The sequence below is a fragment of the Heteronotia binoei genome, chromosome 21 (assembly GCF_032191835.1).
Source record: "Heteronotia binoei isolate CCM8104 ecotype False Entrance Well chromosome 21, APGP_CSIRO_Hbin_v1, whole genome shotgun sequence".
NCBI lineage: Eukaryota > Metazoa > Chordata > Lepidosauria > Squamata > Gekkonidae > Heteronotia > Heteronotia binoei.
The window spans coordinates 164452315-164473626 of NC_083243.1; the positions used below are offsets into that span (position 1 = coordinate 164452315).

The 21312-nt window shown below is 41.6% G+C and overlaps 1 protein-coding gene across 4 annotated transcripts in view; it reads left to right on the forward strand.

The window, feature by feature from the left end:
• The first annotated feature begins 1207 nt into the window (after positions 1-1207).
• The window catches only part of SIGIRR (single Ig and TIR domain containing), a 61043-nt gene continuing 40938 nt past the window's right edge, over positions 1208-21312 (forward strand). The window contains exons 1-4 of one of the 4 annotated variants that reach the window (XM_060262187.1): positions 1208-1395; positions 5000-5124; positions 17797-18136; positions 20396-20573. In XM_060262187.1, the coding sequence (XP_060118170.1) occupies positions 18130-18136; positions 20396-20573 (185 nt within the window). In that variant the 5' untranslated portion in view covers positions 1208-1395; positions 5000-5124; positions 17797-18129. Of the gene's footprint in view, positions 1439-4764; positions 4970-4999; positions 5125-17796; positions 18137-20395; positions 20574-21312 lie in introns of those variants that run through there. The other 3 variants (XM_060262186.1, XM_060262185.1, XM_060262184.1) reach the window with 3 other exon arrangements.

Here is a 21312-nt window from a genome sequence, read left to right on the forward strand (position 1 = left end):
AATGTGACAAATAGCTTTGTAAGATTTGTGATAAAAGTACTCTTGATAAAAGTTTTACTAATATGTTAGCCAGCATATTACAGTGTTTGGTTGTCTGTATTTTCTGGATTTTATATAGGCATCTAATTTAGCACATTAATTGAATCTCCAAAATAAAATCTAATAATCCATTGCTGACACATAGATGTAACACATTCACAATTTACTAAAGTCAGAGCCTTTTTGATGTAGTGGTTAAATGTGCGAACGCTTATCTGGGAGAACCGTGTTTGATTCCCCCCTCCTCCACTTGGAGCTGCTGGAATGGCCTTGGGTTAGCCATAGCTCTTGCAAGAGTTGTCCTTGAAAGGGCAGAGAGCTCTCCCAGCTCCACCTACCTCACAGGGTGTCTGTTGAGGAAGACGATAAAGATTGTAAACTGCTCTGAGACTGTGATTCAATGAGAAGGGTGGGTTATAAATCTGCTGTCTACTTTTCTGGGGGAATAAGGCTGATCAGAGTTCCGGAACCTCTTTGTGGAAACAAAATTCTAATTTTTAAAAGTCTCTTAAAAGGTTTAAAAGCCACGTGTTTTTCAGTTTGGTGTGGTGGTAAGTGCACTGACTCTTATCTGGGAGAACCGGTTTTGATTCCCCACTCCTCCACTTGCAGCTGCTGGAATGGCCTTGGGTCAGCCATAGCTCTGGCAGAGGTTGTCCTTGAAAGGGCAGCTTCTGAGACAGCCTCTCAGCCCCACCTATCTCACAGGGTGTTTGTTGTGCTGGAGGAAGATAAAGGAGAGTGGAGGGCGGAATATAAATCCAACATCGTCGTCGTCTTTTTCTTCATTTCTCTCTTGAGAGTTCCAGCACTATATTTTCCAGGGGAAAAAGCCCTAACTAAAGTAAGCATCAAGAACTTGCCTACATGCCTCGTGCCAAATAACAGCCAAACATTTTTCCTCATACCGTTTGGAAAGAAAACTGTACATAGCTGCCTGCCTGCCCCAAGGCCATTGCTTCCAAGCCTCCCTTACTAAATAAGCCGCCGCCTGTAACTAGCTGCGTTACTCATAGCGTCTGTTTCCTTCCTCCGTCTGTGTTGCAGAAAAACAAACACGAGCCTCACCCTGTTCAGGTGTGTTTAGCCTAAAAAAAAAAAGGTATCGCGAGGAATGCTGGGAGATATAGTCTTTGCGCTCAAGAAACCTCTGGTTTGGAAAGCTCCTGTACTACATTACCCAGAACGCTCCACCAAAGGAGGTGTAAAGAACTGCCCTTTGGCCTACCTGAGCGCAGACTACGGGTTGCTTTGGTAACAAATAAGAACGAAATTTCTTCTTTATTTCCTCGGTAGCCAACAGTCTTCGGGCAGCAGGTTACTCCTGGCCAGTTAATATGACTTCTTTGAATGGAGGTAGGCTGCCCTTGTCGGTAATATTTTTCCCGCATCCAGGAAGGTATATGCAACCACTTACATTTCTTTCTTCACTCAGCCCAACAATATAAGAACGCTATTTTGTGAGGAACAAAAGTTTGTCCCTGTTCAAGATTGTATGACGACAGTAATTATCCTACAGTATTATCTTACATTGGGGCAAAGTGTGGGAGGACCTGTTGCCTTTTATTTAAGCAGTAACATTATTGGGTTACAGAAAGTCCTCCCCCCCGCCCCCTATAGTATAGCTTCCCTAAACTAGTTGTGATTGTGAAAGCCTAAAAACTGGATTAAGCCCGTGAACAGACCGGAGTAGGATTCTGAGTAGACTTGTTTAGGAGGGCAATGTTCAAAACTACCAGTGGGTCTGCTACAAATTTACTTGGAAGTCAATCTCGCTTAATTCAAAAGGGCTTATTTCCAAATAAGTGGATATTGAATTATAGCCTTTGTTTCCTTCTAAATTAAATAAGAACAGGGCATACACTCCTATTTTCATGGAAGTAAGATCAATTAATGCTAGTGCTATTTATATGGAATTTTAAGATTGCAGCTTTAGGTTCAGTGTTGGTACTTTAATAGGGAAAAATAAGGACTATCCAGCCAAAGCTATGCAGTTTTAATGTGCAATCTCATAAACATTAATAGAAAAATAAATGTTATTGAATGCAGTAGAATTGCTTCATTATAACCATATTCAGTTCATTTCTTTTATTATTACGGTCATTTGACCAAACATATAGTCAGTTTTACCGTTTGCACAATAACCGACATTTATACAATAAAACATAATAAAATATAAACCTGGTTACAATACAATTTCCATAGCCTAAGTATCAACACACAGAATTTGGCTAGTTGGTATGCAGTCCTATTATTTATTATATTCAATTTGTTATAATCAAGCTTAGCTTTTTCATGAGCTGCCTCATTATATGGGCAGGTAAAAAACATATGCTCTATGGACTTGATCTCTTAATGAACATGTGCACAGCCTTTCAGAATAGGGGATTTTCTTCTACCTACCTTCCACGTAGCCATTTTAAAACTGCATTGTACATACAGCTGATTTCCCATTTAAATGAGGGGGCTTAAATGTGCTGGCTGTATATTTAGTCATTACTCTTTGTTATTAAACTATAAACTATAGTGCTACTTCTGGCTTCTAAAAATTCCTAAAATAGAATGTGATTACTGGGAGAACATACTAGATAGCCAGCATTTTATGCTGAGGATTGTCTTCGTAAAACTGAATTTCAGTTTATTAGTGAATAACAAAATGAATAATTGGCAGGAAATGGAAATATTTTGAAAATTACTGATCCCTTTGGAAATTGCAGAGCTGAAATTGTGTGGTCTGATTTCTAGGATAGCAGAGTTGCCTGATAGCTGTATTGAATTAATGTATTTGTAAAGGAGAAATCTGTGATCTACTGGGAAGATTCTACCTAGGTGTTTTTTGGATTTTTTTTGTGCTGTGACCTTTACAAACAAATGAAAATGGAATTTGTCAAGAATTTGAGTTAAAATTATACTATTGAAGAAATTATATCTTGAAATTTTCTAACAAATGTACTTTTGAGTTCCAGGGGGGTAGAATGGTTGCAGGCATTAGTGCCCATAATCGTTACATACTGTACTGATGGGCAGTATACCAGAAATATTTTTATGACTGCTAAAGCTGTGGGTTTTATGAAATTAGTTCAGGATGTGAGTCTAAGCCGGGGGTGGGAGGGAGGAACTACATTAAAAGTTATTCCTGTCACCTCTACATGGGGAAAAAACACAGCCTTATGGTTGAGGCATCCTGTTCTTCTTAAGATTTATTTCTTTAAATGTAAAAATTTCATAGAGAGGAAGCATAGTATTTATGACTGGTCAAAGCTAGTAGCATCCACCACAACTGGAACTAATTGACCTCAATTCACACCTCAGTTTTTCGTGTGTCCTCACTTTCACATCTTATTTGGCCCTTATGTGCCAGGACAAAACATTTATTTTACTCCTGCTTTTAATTAAGGTGTTGCTCTTTTAACATAATTTTTATATTCTGCTTCTAGCCCAAGAACTGTTTCATGAGACTAATTTTAAACTGTTCAGTGTTTGTGCTGTTATATTTTGTAAGTGGTCTTAAACAAGTTTTCTGTTCAGGTGGCATAGATGTTTTCTAAATAAGTCAAACTGTTCTATTGTTTATTTTGGTGCTACCCCCTAATCTTGGTTTACTTTGATTATTATTTCTGCTGTTTCTCTGATTTTGATTCTTTCGCAGAAGCTCATAATTGATTTTTGCTGTTATGAGAGTAATTATTTTATTTTTGTTTTACATAATTATGTTAATTTTGTGAGGTGCATCAGCTATCTTATTTGAAAGGGATATATAAACAGTCCTTGTTTTGCATTCGACTCAGTGGGGGGAAAGGGTGGAAAAAATTTGAATACAATGTAATCTGGAAACCAAAAAAAATGCCAGGTGTGACATATCTGACCCTTCAGTTTAAAATGATGGCAGAACCAACCAGAGTTACTTACCTGTGTGAAAGCTGGTAAATGCAAGTGAGCTATGTTATCCATCTTTAATCAGTATCTTCTTGATTAATGCTGACAAGTAAATTACCTGTACCCCTCCAGTTGCTTAATTAGATTAGTAGAATGAGTGCATTCATTAAAGACAGTACATTATATATTGAACAGAGGATATGGTCAGCTAATTTGTCTAGAGCAGCTTGCCAATCAGCTATTCTCACTAACTCTTATTATACTGACTGAGAAACAAGATATTAAGAGAAGTAGCTGTTCTCCATGAAGTCACCTCTGAGCGGCCTCTTTCTCAACACTACTGCATTAGCAGGATTGCCTATAGCCTCTTTCTGAATGCATATTTTTATTCTGTGTGTGTTGCAGATATATATTTTAGAGTCTTTTAGTACTGTAATTGGATTCGGTAATATTTCTCATTGGCATGGTGTAGCTGTACAGGTTTAGCCTTGCCTTGCAGTCTCAGCTTTTACCTCCAAGGAAAGCATCCCCCCAGCAGAGCTAGGTATGTTTACCTGTTTTTGCCCCTGTGGCAGCAGCTTTACAGCAGGATTTGGGGATTGTTGCCCTGGTGCCACAGAGCAGCAAGTCTCACAGCTGCACAGCTCTTGAGCAACCTGCCTTCTGGCTTTGTACTGAGCAAATGCCTGGTCGCTTGCTTTGCTGCCAACAGGTTGGGCAGGTTTTATTTATTTATTTAAGTTTTGCTGGTTTCGTTTTCCCATTGCATGCAGGTGGAATGATAGGAGGAGCAATGATAGCAGGTGGGAGGCACCGGCTCTTTCTAGTGCAGGCCTGGAACGCTGTGATTGGGGGTGGAAATGGAACAAGTTGTTAAAGGAGGACAGGGATTGAACAATAAGAAAGGAAAAAAGATATTAAACAGGCAACGCTAGTCTTTTGGATAGTCATGTGATTAACATGGCTAAGATCAGGGAGTATACAGGAAGGAAGTGCAAGAAATTTCAAGATTTGAAGGTTTCTGCCTGAATCTGAAAGAGGGGACTCCAGAAAGGTAATGCTTCCTCTTGTATTTTTCTTCCAGTTTGCAGATTGTTACTTGTGGATGAACCAAAATGACTGTGAAGCTGCCCTTTCTTCTTTTTGTGACATCTGTGCCCTTGGCTCTTGCCACAGGGATTAAGCAAAAAAGGACAGCAGCCTTACAAGGTGAGACTAGAGAAGGAAAAAGTAATATTTTATGTTTGTTTGTGGTTGTTGGTTTTGCTACACGCACAGAGCTAGTGGGTTTGTCAGTAAAGGCCCATGGTCTCATGCTGTTTTTCTTTTTCTCTGTCCTTGTTGCCTGACCTTAACAAATCACTTGCCTTAGCAAGTAAACTGTCTTTTCTGTAGAGGTGAATACCTCTTTTTGGAAGTGGTGGCCTTCATTCTGAGTATCAATATTTTGAGGGAGTATTTGAATTTAAGATTTGAAACTTTGTTTTGAAAGGCATCCTTGTTCCCAATGGATTTGCACAGATTGCCTTGTTCCTAATGCCAGTTTTCACCCTGTTTCTGCTCTGGTTAGCCAGTGAGATTACGTTTGGGTAAATTCCCTCAATATTTACTCCCAGCTGCATCTTTTCCAATTATTCTTGACACCTCTCTTAATTCTGTAGCCTTTTGGCAGATGTTGCTGGCCTCTTCCTGGTTCCATATGAATTTCTAGTTGCTTGATAGGACTGGCTTTTCTCAGACAAAGGGTCTTACAGAAGTCAACCTGTGTCTTTCCAGGAAAGCTTCCTTTCTCCTTGTCTCCTGCGTTAAGATAATCTAGGGGTATATAAAGTAAGGGAGCTCAAATTGCATCCAATGTTCTTCTGAACTTCACAGTTTAGCCTTGTTTGTAGCTTCTGCCCATGCATGCAGGACCTTTGAAGTGTAGGTCTGGAGATGGGATCTCACAATGCAGGAAGGTTCCAGGCAGTTGTGTTCTAAAGGGCAGCTCACCAGTGCAATAAATAGTGCAGCAATTTGCCACTAAATTAGTGGTAGCCAATCCTTTTGACCAGGATGCCATGTGCCCAATCCAAAATATGAGACACTGTTGCTTTAGTGTGCGGCCTCCTATGTGTTGGGGTGGTTTTGCCTCTAGTCTGTGGGGCTCAGGAGCAGGCAGCAGTGTAATAGTGAACAGGCACATCAGTAGGTCTGACTTTACTATAGGTTAGGGGCTCTTATGCTGCAATTTAGATATGCCACAAAAACTGATTCCTTGTGCCATATGTACATTGATTACTTATGCACTAAATTAAATACAAAGTTGCATATATAATTGGCACAATTATACCCCACTCTTAAGTTTTCAAAAACTCTGTGAAAGAAGTGGCTGAACTATAAATCTAGGAAGCAAGCTGACTATCTGCTGGCTGTAGTGCCATATGTCTGCATATAATGTTTTTATCTAAGTTAAGAAAGCTTTCCATACCCTGTTTACTGTCCTCAAATATGGGACATGTGGCTTTGAGGGTGTAGGAATGAATTATTCTTTCATAATGATTCCTAATGCAAAGTTTAATGTGATAACCTACATTCCTAAAACTGTTTGAAATTATCTCAGTTGTTTGAACCTCGCAGTGCAAAGCTGTTGCCTTGCTCTGTTTCCTGGGAATGACAGAAAGGTGAACAAAATGGACAAAAGGAAATACTTCCTTACTCATCAAGGAATTCACTGCCAGCTGATATAGTGATGGCTGTAAGCATGGATAACTTTAAAGGAGCTTAGAAAAATTCATGGAGGATAGGTCCATCAGTGGCTACTAGCCATAGTTACTAATCAGAACCCTCATATTGAGGGGGAACTGTCCCAGCGACACCCACTGGAATGTGGGGTGCTGCAGGGAACTGTTCTCTCTCCAGTGCTAACATCTATATGCGCCCCTTGCCCAGTTGGTCCAGAGGTATGGGCTGGGTTGCTATCAGTACATTGATACCCGGTTGCAGGGCTTTTTTAAAAAGCAGGAATGCAGTTCCGGCTGGCTTGGCATCAGGGTGTGTGGTCTAATATGCAAAAGAGTTTCTGCAGGGCTTTTCCTGCAAAAGTCCTATGTGTAATAATTATGATGTTAGGTGGTGTGGCCTAATATGCAAATAAGTTCCTGCTGGGCTTTTTCTACCAAAAAAGCCCCGCCTGGTTGTATCTGTTGTTGGAAGAATGGACAGACTCCACCGCAGAGGTCTTGGGCAGGGCACTGCTAGCCATGACTGGTTGACTCCAAAAAAGCCAACTGAAATTAAATCCAGCAAAGACAGAGGGTTCTGTACCTGAGTTGTGGGGACCTGAGATCAGGAATCCAGCTCACAAGCCTTGATGGGATACTGCTAAAGCCAGTGCCGATGGTGAAAAGCTTGGGGGTGCTCCTGGATGCCTCTCTTTCAGTGGAGGCCCATGTTGCCACAGTTGCTTGATAGGCCTTTTATCATCTATGGCTGTCAGGCAACTGGTCCCATACCTCTCTTCCCAGGACTTAGCTACAGCCCAAATATAGGAGACAGAAGATTGCAAATGTATGGTAACCTTGATCATGGAGTACAGATGTAAGCCTTCACCCTACACAGCAGCCATTAGACTGAAGGGAAATAGATTGCTTACCTCTTGCTTCTCAGCAGCTATAGCTTGATGGAGGGCAGGATGTATGCCATGAATAACAAAGCTAAATTTTCCTCCAGGAGTCTTTAAACTGGTAGATGGTCTGCCCACCTTTGCAGTTTAAATAGTCCTTTTGGGATGAATGATTAAAACTGATGGGAAAGTGCTTCCTTTAATCTTGATTGATTCACCCTAAATGGCAGCCTCTCTAACAGGTTAAAGGTTTTATGGGGGGACTGAGGAGCGGCATGCATACTATCAGGTACACATGTCCAAACTCCAATTTCAAAAGGACTTTTACATACAGCATGGGGAGGGCAAATAAACATACCCTTCTTCCTGTGTTGCTCTGCTTGGGTTCAGTGATGGATCAGAAACCTGAGCTATAAAGGAGGTTGGAAGGAAATTTTCTGTGTCCCCCTCACCTCGTATGATTCCACTTTATTCTTCTACTGAACGCAGTGCTGTAAATTCAGTCCATATAAGCAGGTGTTCATTCCATTCAGCAGTTGTTTATTTAGCATAATTTAGTGGCTGAGAAACGTTGTTAAGTTTCTGTCTTTTTGAATGCATATTATTATTTTAAACTATGCACACCTGATATGCAAGAGTGTGTGGAGTGCTACATTTGAACATTTTTATAGCTGTAGTTTTTCTGATGTATAGGTGGTTTCTTTAAATAGCTGGACTTGGCCATCCATGCTAAGTAATGCAGCAAACTTTCTACCTGTTTTCCCCAAAAGAAAAAGATGATGTCATCTGGGTCTGACCTCTTGGATTTGCTTCAGTGAAAATTGCTCCTCTGGGGAGATGTAATTTTCCATTCAGGCTTCTTGAAGTTTCATGAAGCTCTTGCTTCTGTAGTCACTGAGACTTAGTGTGTCATGCACACCAAGTTACAATGTCAAAGCAATATATGTCCCAAATATAAAAGCTATAGGTAGGTTGGAAGTTATGATAAACCTTATCTTTCTCTGCCCCTCCTTGGTACACAAAGTTTACATACGTTGGCTTGTGGACATGGGAAAAGTACTGACAGTGTCAATACAATAGTGTTCCTGTCTGCTGGACTGATAAATGGGATTATAATCCTTGAATTTTACATTAAATAGCCTTGTTCAGTTTTCACTGTTGCAACTGAGTAAACTGAACCACATTTTATAGATACTGTTTTTGAGTGAGTGAGCCATTACCTTGAAAAGAAAGTGTCTGAGCTTGAAAGTGTATGCATGGGAGAAAGGAGAAAAAAAGAAAATACTGATTTGTTGAACCACTAGTAAGTTACTTATTCAGTAAAGTCTATTCTTTATTATGGCATATTAAGTCTATTCTCTTTCTCCAAAGATCACTCAGTTTCTGTCTGATCTTATTAATGCTAACCTTTATATGGTGTCGGTGGTGTAATACCATGCTCCGCTATAATGGAGGGAGGTGAAGGGATAGCTAATCTGACGTTCACATTTTGCCACTGTGCTTCATGAATGCTCCAGCACAGGCTCAGCACAGTGGGAAAATACTCAACCAGTGAGGAAGTGTAGAGTGAAACTTTCTGAAGTAAATTTTGGAAGATGGGGAGGCTTTTAAAGTTAACAGTAAATGGTATAGCACTACACAGCAAATAGCACAGTAGGATGCTGCAAAGCCATGACGTCCATTAGAAAACAGAAGTTCACAAACAGTGTGGTCATGGACTGGAAAGGAGGAGATCCTGTTCTTCAAGATCTATTAGAGAATCCATCTTCAGCTAGAGTAAGGACAACTATATGTATTGCACCTGAATAAAGCACTCCACCAATAAATGAGAGTATGTGCCGCTGTCTCTTGTGTGTGCATGTATTTAATGGCTGTTATTAGTGATGTCTTTGGCACAGTAGGAGTCCATGACACTTGCATAGGCACACTCCACATAGCTCTTGCAGCAGCAGTGGTTGTGCTAGTGGCAGAAAGAATAACCTTTTCTCATTGAAAAGATAATATTGTTTCAGTGCTGGGAAAGTGAGATCCCGTGAACAGAGATAGAGCCCCTTGACTGCATACATTTCACAAGAAAGGAATAAATGTAACTCATTTATTTTATTACCTACCCATCACCTGGAAAATCTCCAATAATTTGGCAAGTATAGTTTGCTGCACAGATCTCTGCTATTTCGTTAGTACTCTCTTGGATGGCTGCATACAGATTTTTTTCTGTGTTTCTTTTCTCTTCTGCTAAGTTTGGGCTACCAGATGACCTCTTTTTAGAGGACATGCCCTCTTTTTTGGTGTCTGTCCTCTTTTGGGCTTTTTAAAAAAATGGATGAAATTGTCCACTTTTTGCCTTATAGTCCCCCTGTGGAGGCAAGCTGCAGCTTAAATAGTAGGAGTATTTAAAATTAGATTTGTCATAGACAGGGGTCGCTTTGTAGAAAAATTGGTGGTGGAGCTCATCCAGGGATTGTTATGTAGCTGCTCCTTCTATTCAATGGACAAGGTGGGGAGGAGGAGGGGGAACCCTCAGGAAGGTTTAGGAGCTCTGCTCCTGTGAGCTCCTGCTGAATCCGAGGCCTGGTCATAGAGATCAGTTGTTTGAAGTAGTCTATCAGGAAATTTTGCTTTTCAAAATATGGTAGCCCTAGCTAAGCATGGCTGGGATTTGGCAATGTGCACAAAACTATAAGCAAAAATTTAACTCAGTTTTGCTTTACTGTATACTATTAAGTTCATCAGCACGAAAGCACGTATTTATATGAATCATAAAGCATTTAATTGTTTCAATTTGTGGTTTGTCTATCTACGCTTCGGCCTGGGGCAAGCGGCTTTTAAGTACAGGTGCCTTTCAAGTTACACAGTTGATGTGGAACAAGGAATGAAAAGTCTGCAGGGCCCCACTGGTTTTAATATTGGTTCAACCACCAGAATACTGACGAATTTTGCAAGGAAGCATTTTACGTAACAGTTACTAATCTAAATTTATTGTGGCAGTTTTTGCTTTTTTTTTTTTTAAGGTTGTGAAACCAATTTCCCAGTCTCGCAGCAACATATGTTCAGTTGTTTGTCTGCTGTATATATTATTATATAGAGAACAGGTTGATGCTTACAGTCCAGAAAGAAAGGGATCTCTTTATGTTACTCGTCTTTGCCCTAGGCTGCTCAGGGCTTTCACAAAACCTGTTTCTTAGTCTCCGCACAAACAAAAAATCCATCTGGATTAGCTGCATCTCCTAACATAATGACATTTTGCATCTTTTTGTAATTGCTTGCCCAGGGCTCTGATCCTAAATACATTGGGTTGGAATAAGGGGTTTTGGGTTTTTTTTGCAATTTCATGAACTTGTTGTTTCCAAGTAAGTATGTTTAAAAATGAATTGGTAGTCCACTACAGCTTTTGCAGATGAGTATATTTACCCTTTGGACTTAAGTGGACTTATGGTGCTGCATTGCATCTCTGGGTCAAGACCATTATTTTTGGAGGCTTGAGGGTCTTTTGTGCAAAGGGCTAGAATGCAGCAGGGCATGAGATCACTAGTTGCCCGGATAAGTCATGCTGCTTAATACTTGTCATTATTTGTAGTGTACTTATGTTTGAATTGAGTACAGGACATGGGGTTGTGGTACTGAGGGAATGCCTATATAAACTGACAGGAATACAAATGGCTGTCTAAAAGGCAAGTTGAATGAAATATATTGGTATGAGCAAAAGACAAGAGTACTAACTAGAAAGAAAGAAGAGCAAAGGAGTCAAACTTGATATAGCTAAGTTACAAGTAAATGGACTTTAGTTCCGTTGAAATAAATAAGACATAAGAACATAACTTTCTGATGGATTATAGCTCTGGAGCTTAGTTGTAGTGTACAGAAGCATCATGCCAGACGTCCATTTGCTTGAACTTCTGTAGTCTTATTTTTCCGGGAACATACATGCACATGATTACTTTATGCTGAAGCCAGTGCTTATATGATAATGGCTACAGGGTATGCATCTCAAGGTTAGATAATTTCTCAAAGCCCTAATTCCTGCATGGTGCTGTCCACAACAGGCATGAGTGAAGAGCTGGTTCAGGGAAAGAAGTGGAGGGTCCAGTGAAAGAAGTGACTGAGAGTTGCTGCTGTAAGGCCCCAGCACAAACTGCTGCTGGCACTCTGTTGTCACAATGAAGCCTGTGTCACAAAGAAACACAGATTGTGTCTGATAAGAGAAATTGTGGAACAGAAGAAATATGTTTAGTAGGAATGCATGGTTCAAAGATTTTTTAGTAAGTCAACACTGAAGTTTATCTGAATACCTTTCTTTTGGATAATGCTTTTTCTGTTTGTTTGTACTCATATATAAAGTTTCCACCGATTTCCTCCTTAGGGCTTAGACAAGTGCCTCCACCCAAAGGTGCCAGTACTCAGTACTAGTGAGTACTGTCACACAAAAGATCTCTGCCTTTTGGAAGATGACATATTTGAGAAGCAGGAATTAATTTCCTGTAGGAATTAATTTCCTTTGAGAAGAGTTCTTATTTTTGAGATTAATACTCCAATATCTGAAATTTACACGACTGAGGGCAGTGCTCTGACTTTCAATTTGCCCTCTTTTTAAAACAGCAGGTTATTTGCATAAACAGGAAAAACGTACATCTTCCTGTAACCTCTTCATGGAGCCAGAAACAAGAGTTCTAAGTCAGCAGATAGGCAGCATATTTCCATACTAGTAGCTAAGGACCCAGCTCCAGTTATAGCAGTCCGACTTGGAGCAGCTCTTGAGGGCCTCAGGAAGAGGTCTTTCACATCACCTATCTAATCTTTCTAACTGGAGATGCTGGGCTTTGAACCTGGGACCTTGTTGAAGCAAAACAGATGCTGTACAATTGAGCCACACTCCCTCCCCAAGTATGATGATGTTGGTTTTTTTCATTCATGTTTGCTGAGAGGAAGAGCATGAAATGAAATCATGTGGCAGGACTACTATATAGGTGATTTCTCATGTAATATCCCTGATTATGACAGTGCAAACAAGCACTAAAAGCTACATGCCACTTGATTCCCAAATGTGTAACCTAAGGTACCTTTTAAAATGTATTTACATTATTTATAGTTCGTCTTTCTCACTGAGACTCAAGGCATGTTATATAGTGAAAACAAGGAGAAATCTGTAACAGAAGTGAAACAAAGCATACTCATTTAAGCATGACATGTTAAACCATGCAGAAAGTACATAGAAGGAGCATAATTGTAGGAGCATACTTGTAGCATCAGACAGATGTTATGAGGATCTGGTTTGTGCAAATCAACCATTCATTTTGTTATCACTTGCTGCGCTTCATATGCATAGCTCCATCAATAATAGCAACAGTGCTGTTACATAAATTATGTCAACCACCCTTTTTAAGGCAAAGGGCCATGATAGTGATTCATGATACTTTAATTGTGAGACAATGATATAAACAAGTTGTTGGGAGAGGGACTCTATGGGTTTTAGTGGGAGGGGGAAGCAGCTTAGTTCCACTCTGCAGAGTCTTTAGACAACTGGACACATGCCCATGTTAGGCAATCACTGCTGGAGGAGAACAGTGACATGTATACAATGAACACACTTTATTACCACGGTTATTCTGTCAGCAATTATAGAATAGCATATTTATGGTCACTGCATTTGGTGGTTTTATCATGTTGCCTCAGGAAAGCCTCCTGATACAGAAATGATGTTACAATTATCAGTGGATATAAAATAGTGAAATTGCAACTTTAAAAAATACTGATTATATTTGATTGCCTATTTGAGAACGTTGGTCTATTTCCTTTTTCCGTACAGCTTGCTCCAGCTGTTTACCTCTTCTGAGTCTGTGTTTGTGTTATGTGTTGGGAGGAGAGTGGTGGAAATGTGTCTCCAGGGTTAATTAACTCATTAGAACCTAGATATGCTGGCTCATTTCTTGAGTTGCTTGAGAACTGATTGAACTAACCTGTACTTTCCCTAGTTTTCCATCAGTGCAACTGCAATAACACATTTTTCAAGTTGTGATGGTAATGAATGGGTTAACAAGAAAACTAAGGACGCATAGAGCCTGCGTCAGGTGATCTGAGGGTGGGGGCCAGAGTGCTCGGAACTCTCAGAGGTGATTGACAGCTAACGGCTGAGGGCAGTTAGTGTCAGACGGAGTCTGAGGGAGACTGCTGAAGAGAGCAGTGGGTCTGAGAAGGAGCTGAGACAGTAGCTGTGGAGAGTCTTTGAGAGAAGCAAAGCTCACTGTTCACTCTAGTTAGACAGTCACAGGGCTGTGTGTGACTAGAGGAGAGTCACAGTAAAAGACCTGAGAGGTCACAGACACAGAGACACTTCTCTTAAGAGCTAAAGAGGTGGTTGAGGGAAAGATGTGGGTCTAGAAGTCTAAAGGGCTGGGAGAAGAGACACCAGTCGACTTAAAGGACTTGGCACATTATACCCAAGAGGCCAACCCAGAATAGTGTTGGAGAGTGAAAGCTGTATGATCTGTGAAACCTGAGGGACCTAAGTGAACTAGATATTATAAAGCCTAAACTACGAAGAAACTGTTAACTGCTTGATATACAATATAGCCCATGTATATATTTCCCATTCCCCAGTTGAAGACGGTGTGTGTATGTTAATAAATTTCTGTGGTTTACTTTAAAGTTCTCTGGTGCCAGTATATTGGGAAAGATATCAAAACTGCTGTGGTCCCCTACCTACAAACTGAGGTTATATCCATCTGAAAGCAAAACAAACCCCCTGAAGAGACTAGTAGTGAGAAATCCATATTACAACCACCCCTTGAGTTCCATAGTCGTGAGGGAAAAATTCAAAAGGAAGAACTGAGGTGGAAGAGGGGCTGGGGTAGCCATAAGCCGCATATAGAAGTGATCCAGTGAGACCGTGAGGCGTGCTGTTATACAAGTCTTGTATATTTAGTAAATCTATGAGGCAATCTTTCATTTTTCTTTCTATAATACAGATTTAGAATAGTCTCAGCTAGTTCAGTTCACTTAGAACAGTCTTAAGACCAGCATACAGGTTAATCAGACATAAAATACAAGAGGGATTTGAATCTTCAAAATGTGATCCTCTTAATTAAAGAATTAATGCACAGAATTTACCAACGCCATGTGATAGATTCAGCTAGGCCTCCTGTGACCAGTGTGAGTGTGGACTGCATGGAGGATGATTGTGTCCTGCTTGCTGTAGAAGTGTGAACTTGATTGTGAGTGATGGGAGTAGTTGCAATTAAACTGATATGCTTTATCTGTCTGTATCCCATCCCAATGGGGTCAGGTCAAATTACTTGCCTCCGTCATTGGTGTTATGCAATGCCAGGTCCATTAATAATAAGACCAATCCTTCGGGACTTCCTATGGACTTGGCTTGTGTGACTGAGACCTGGGTGAGAGATGGGGAGACAGTAGCTCTCTCCCAGGTGGCTCCCCCGGGATACTCAGTCTTTCACCAGTCATGAACTAGCGGGCGGGGGGGAGGAGTGGCCCTATTCATATGGGAGGCTTACTCCTTCCAGGCCCTCCTGTCTCCAAAGGTCAATGGCATCGAATGTGCTGGTCTGGCATGGGATGTTGGGGAGGGTTTGGGGGTCTGCCTGGTGTACCAACTGCCTAATGCCCCAGCCAACGCCTTACCGTCCCTGATGGAGGCCGTAACAGGCTGGGCATTGGAACACCCAAGGATTTTGGTCTTGGGTGATTTCAGTCCATGCCGATGACGAGGACTCTAGTTAGGCGGCGGAACTGGTGTCATCCATGGCAACACTAGGACTCTCCCAATTTGTTACAACACCCATGCATCAGACCAGGCACATGCTGGATTTGATCTTTGCGATGGGAATCTTAGTGGACCGGATCACTGAGGAAGCAATACCGTGGTAGGACCACTACACTCTGAAGGCTTGTATGGATGTGCCACCCCAAACCTGTTTAGTTGGCAAGCATATTTTAGCTCGCCCATGGAACCTGATGGACTCAGTGCGGTTCTAGATGGCCCTGCAGGACCCCTGGCCCCCCAGCAATTCTCTAGAGGACCTGGTTGAGACCTGGCAAGACCGGCTCACCATGGCCATCAATGAGATTGCACCATGGTGCCCTCTGCGCCCTCGTTCAAAGCTGGCCCTGTGGTATAACCCAGAGTTGCGGCTGCTGAAACTAAGGCTCAGACAGCTAGAGAGGCGGTGGTGGCGTACTCGAGATGAAGCGATCAGAACATCTTATAAAGAGTTTATGAGGTCCTATGAGATGGCAGTCAAAGCCACAAAAAAAGCTTATTTTGTGGCTAAGACTGCATCTGCGAATTTGCGCCCGGCATAATTATTTAGTATCATTCAGAATCTTACAACTACCCCAAGGCAGACAAAACTGTAGGGATTTGGATATAGTCTGTGAGGCTTTTGCGACTTTTTTCGCAGATAACATCTCGTCGCTCTGCAATGACTCCCTGCCACTGTTGAAGCAGTAAGGGAACTCAAAGCTCCGTACCTCTTTTCCAGGTCAGCTCTGGAGGAAGTCGACAGAATTCTCTCTACTGTGCACCCAACAACATGTGACCTGGACCCTTGCACATCCTGGCTGATTAAAGCTTGTTGGTTGGAGCTACGATATCCTATACGGGATATCGTAAATAGATCCCTCTCTGAGGGGCTCTTTCCAGGGCCTCTCAAAGAGGCAGTGGTCTGCCCTCTCTTGAAAAAACCATCACTAGATCTGGCAGAATTGGCACACTATCGGCCAGTCTCGAATTTGCCCTTTTGGGGCAAAATTATTGAGAGGGCAGTAGTGCTACAGTTACAGAGTTTTCTGGAGGACGCTTCCATCCTGGACCCGCATCAGTCCGGTTTTCGCTCAGGTCATGGGGTGGAGACAGTACTGGTCGCCCTGGTGGATGATCTCCAGTGGCATCTGGACCGAGGCAGTTCAGGATACTGATGTTGTTGGACCTGTCGGCTGCATTCGACACGGTCGACCATCATTTGCTGATTCACCGCCTCGCTGACGCAGGGATTCAGGGGTTGGCCTTATAATGGCTTTCCTCTTTTCTCCATGGTCAGGGACAAAAGGTGGTGATCGGGGGACAGTCATCCCAGAGGCACTCACTTAACTGTGGAGTGCCTCAGGGGGTGGTGCTCTCCCTAATGCTGTTCAACATCTATATGCGCCCCCTTGACCAGATTGCCAGGAGGTATGGGTTGGGTTGCCATCAGTACGCTAATAACACCCAGCTCTGTCTACTGATAGACAGTCGGTCTGCCTGTACCCCAGAAAATTTGGGTCTGGCGCTGAAGGCCGTGGCAGGGTGGCTTAAGCTGAGTCGACTGAAGCTGAATCTGACAAAGACAGAGGTCCTTTGCCTGAGCCGCAGCAGCCCGGGAAGGGGAATCCCCCTACAAACTTTTGATGGTGCGCCACTTGCAACAGCACCCAAGGTCAGAAGCTTCGGGGTGCTACTGGAACCTTCATTGATAATGGAGGCCACTGCCAAATCCACCTTTTTCCCTCTTAGGCGGGCAAGGCAGTTGGTCCCTTTCCTCGACTGTGGCGACCTAGCAATTGTGACCCACACTACGGTTGCCTTGAGATTGGACTACTGTAGTGCCCTCTACATGGGGCCACCCTTGTCTCAAATCCGGAGACTGCAGCTGGTGCAGAATGCAGCGGCTAGGCTGTTATTGGAGCTTCTCATGCGGGAGGACATACAGTCCGCGCTGCGGGAACTGCACTGGTTGCTGTTAGTGTACCGGATTAGCTACAGGGTGCTGGTTATTACCTTTAAAGCCCTATATGTCTTAGGGACCTATATGGCTTAGGGACCATCTCTTCCCATATGTTCCCCAGAGGGTACTCAGATCAGGGACACAGAACCTGTTATTGATCCCTGGGCCGAGGGAGGCAAGATTGAAGACCAATCGGGAGAGAGCCTTCTCTATAGCGGCCCCCTATTGGTGGAACCAACTTCCGGAAGAAGTAAGAGCGTTGTGGGACCTTGCCCAGTTCCGCAAGGTTTGCAAGACAGCTTTATTTCAACTTGCTTTTAATTGATAGCTACATGTGAGGATACTCAAGACTTAAGTTATTGGAATCTACCATTAGCACCAAATTGTTTTAAAATGTTTTAATTGTTATACTGTTTAAGGTTTTAATTAGTTAATGCTCAGTATTTGTAAATGTTTTTATTGTTGTAAGCCACCCTGAGCCCACTTTGGCGGGGAGGGTGGAATATAAATCCAATTAAACAAATACATAAATAAATTTATTTCTGACTTATTTCTCTTCAGCCTTTGATATATCCTGTGTGGACCCAGATCGCTTTTACAGTCACACTCTGTGGATCCAACAACATTTTAGTTAAACATTTGGTTAAAGATTTGTTTTGCCTATTGGATAAGCAGAGCCTCCAGCTACTGCAAACTACCTCAGCTTTTAATGTTGATTGGAGCAAAGACTGTCATCCACTTAACCTCAGTGCTTCAGGATGCCAACACAGCACACTGCACAACAAAACTTCCTATCTCTCCTTTGAGCACATAGAGGCTGAGGATTCAGGCAATTATACCTGCACACTCTACTTGAATGAACAGAGAAACGCCTCCTTCACTATTTGGCTGGTCATGGCAGGTGAGTCAAGGGAGTGGGGAAGTTGACCACCAGTTTAACTCTGGAGTGAAAACCTTACACCTTTGCCGCCTCTTATACTAGTGCTCCAGACAGGTCCTTTTCCTACTTGTTTGGCTTAGCAGTCTGACAAAGGAAAACTGAAATATCTAACTATGAATAGAAGTTTATTTTTTAATGTCTGCCATAACATATAATTCCACTCTTTCTGGGCTGCAGTGAGTAAATTGTGAAAGTAGATGTCCATCTGCCTATGAGAGAATGGTAGACATTTAGTTCCTTTTGTGTGCCTGTTCCCATTGCACATGTTAGGTTTAGTCCTGATTAATTTTATAATGGCAGAATGGAACTTTCCCACCTCCCTTCTCCTACTTTAGCCCACTGATCTCTACAAAATGCTCCTCCTGGGGGAATAGGGAACCCTGAGGAATGCTATGAGGGGGCTCTGCAGCAGGAAGGGGAAACCGGTGGAAACTGATAATTTGGTCTGAATCCATCCTCCTTATATCATACAAAAGAACAGTGAATACCATTGTAAGAGCAGTATGTAGTCAGATTGCTATAATTCAGTGAAAATGACCCTGTCTCCCTGCACATACTACATTCTGTTGTGGAGGTACAACTTAGATGTGAAAGAAGGCTTCAGAGTTCAGTAACTATTAACAGTGAGTGATGAGGCTTGAAATGCGAGAAAAGTGTCTGCAGGTGCTAAAAAGAGTGCAAAAAACCACATTCACCCCTGCTCCATGTAAATAAATACGAGATTAAGAATAGCTGTGCTTGATATTTAATGTGCGTGTTCTGGGTTTTGTTTTTTAAATATGCCACTCCTTATAACTTTATAAATTACTTGCAGGTAATGTTAACAATAGCTGTGAGCTGTCAGATTTTTGGACATGAAATAAATAAAACAGACAAGAGATTAGATCTTTTATTTTCAATTCAGTATTAAAGGAGTGTAATGTAGCAGTTGGGACAGATAAGTATGCTGTCATTTCTGCTTTATTATCTTGTATGGCACATTTAAACTACAAACTGTGAAACTATAAATCGGAAAGGAGCATTTTATTATGGTGTTAGCAACATGAATCAGCCTAAAGTAGTTTTGGGCAGTCCATTGTATTTCCTTTTTTTTTTTTTTTTCAAAAAACCCACCTTTGTTTTGTTAAGATGCTTTTTTAGGATTCTGAAAGTTGTCCTGGCTCAGCTAAGGATTGGATATGGATCCCAGAGAAAAGTTGAGGAGGCCCCACCAGTACATATCTTGTAATGTTCCCTTTTTCAAAAACTGTGAGCTAAGAAGTGGGGAATGGTGAGACCATCAGACTAGGATCTGGGAGAGCCAGGTTCAAATCTCCCCTCTGCCATGAAACTTGTTGAGTGGCTCTGGGCCAGTTGCACACTTTCTGCCTAACCTTCCTCACAGGGTTGTTGTGAGGATTAATGTGGCAAGGGAAAATATCTGTTGCTATGAAATCTTTAGAGGAAGGGCAAGTTAAAAAATTTATTTAGATGGGATTAGGTAGATTTTTGGGGGTGAGAAGGATTTCTGGCTGAGAGAAGGAAGCTCTGGTAGAATAGAAAGAAGTGTGAGAGCTGATTAAAGCGTGCTTTAGTGGTTTGGCCTACCACTGTCCTGTAGGACCCCTGGCCTACCCCTCTATCTATTTTTCATAAAGCGATGCAAGTCTCACTTCTCTCCTGCCCCCCCCTTCCCTTTAAAGGAATGACTTCTGTAAGCTGATAAAAGGCTAGGCTAAGGTGCATGGATGGATGAACTGGCATCGTGGGGAATGAAGGGGAAAGAACATCATGCTGGACTCTGAACAGAAATTGAGAGTGCAGTATGTCTCTAAAAACAATTTTTTTTGCCAGATCTCAGCTACATGTAATTGAGCTCCGTATTCCTCTTTTATTCTGAACACCTCTATAGTGATACTTTTTACGCTTTCCAGGGAATAGTGGCTATGACTTTTCTCTGTAGCCCATGCTGAATTTTCTTGAGTCGAATTAAAGGTGCTGAATGAAGGAGTGGATATATACAAAAATACAGATGGTTAAACTGGTTAGCTTTCAAAACAGAAGGGGAAGTAGTTGAGTTTCATCAACCAAACTATCAGAATAGGGATAATGCTTAGATGCAAGGCATCTTTTTGACAGGGTTAAATACTGTGCATAGCATTTTTGGTGTGCAATCTGGTAGTAGAGTACCCTTATTCAAAATCTCTCTGCTGATGTGCTGTTCTTTTGTCTTTCTAACAGATCTTTGCAGTGTGCTACCCAAATTCCTCTACCCTTCTAATAATGTGACTTTGGAGCACACTTTAGGGAGCCAGTTAACATTGAACTGCACTGTGCAGCTGCCCTTTAGCCAGAACTGTGACCTTGCCCTTTACTGGATGAAAGATGACCAGTGGTTAGATGGTAATACCACCCAATGGTAAGAAAATTTACCTATGAAGTTTGTGTAAAGTGGAGACAACAGGATGTGTAAAATGAAGGCAATAGAGATGGGGGGAAAGGCTAACAAGAATTATTTGCAAACGAATGTTTTTCCTGGGTTAAAGTTAAGAGCCATTTTTCAAAAATAGACTACAAGCAATTAGCCTTTGTGGAATAAAGGGCAGTTATGCAGTGATGGTATATAACCTGTGAGAAAGAATAGCAAAGTTAGCTTTAGGGACTGAAAATATGATCGCTATATTTTTGAAAAAGAGTGTTTAGCTTCAGCGCTAGAGAACAAGAGTGTGCAAAGAGGAAAGGATGGGTCTCAGTGAGATGTTGCTGTGCTGATGGGGAATAACCTTAATAGATTGTGCATTTCTGAAACATGAATACTCCATCATGTTAATTTACAGCAGAGGAATCAGGGCCACATTACGACTTTTGTGGGGCCTAAGTACTTTTGCCTTTGTGAGCTGTTCCCACTATAATAATATCAATATTAAAATTATTTTTCATGTAACTTGAAATACTTGACTTTTTTCTGCTTTAGGAAAAATTTAATAGATTTTCATGGGCCCTAAAATTTCATTTTTCTGATGTGAGAAAACAAATTAAAATATTTTCTTTGACCCTAAAACATTTTTTCCTTTTGATTTTAAAAGAAATTTAAACATTTTTGTGCATCCTAGGCAATGTGCCGACTGTGCCTAATAGAAAAGTCAGCCCTGAGAGAA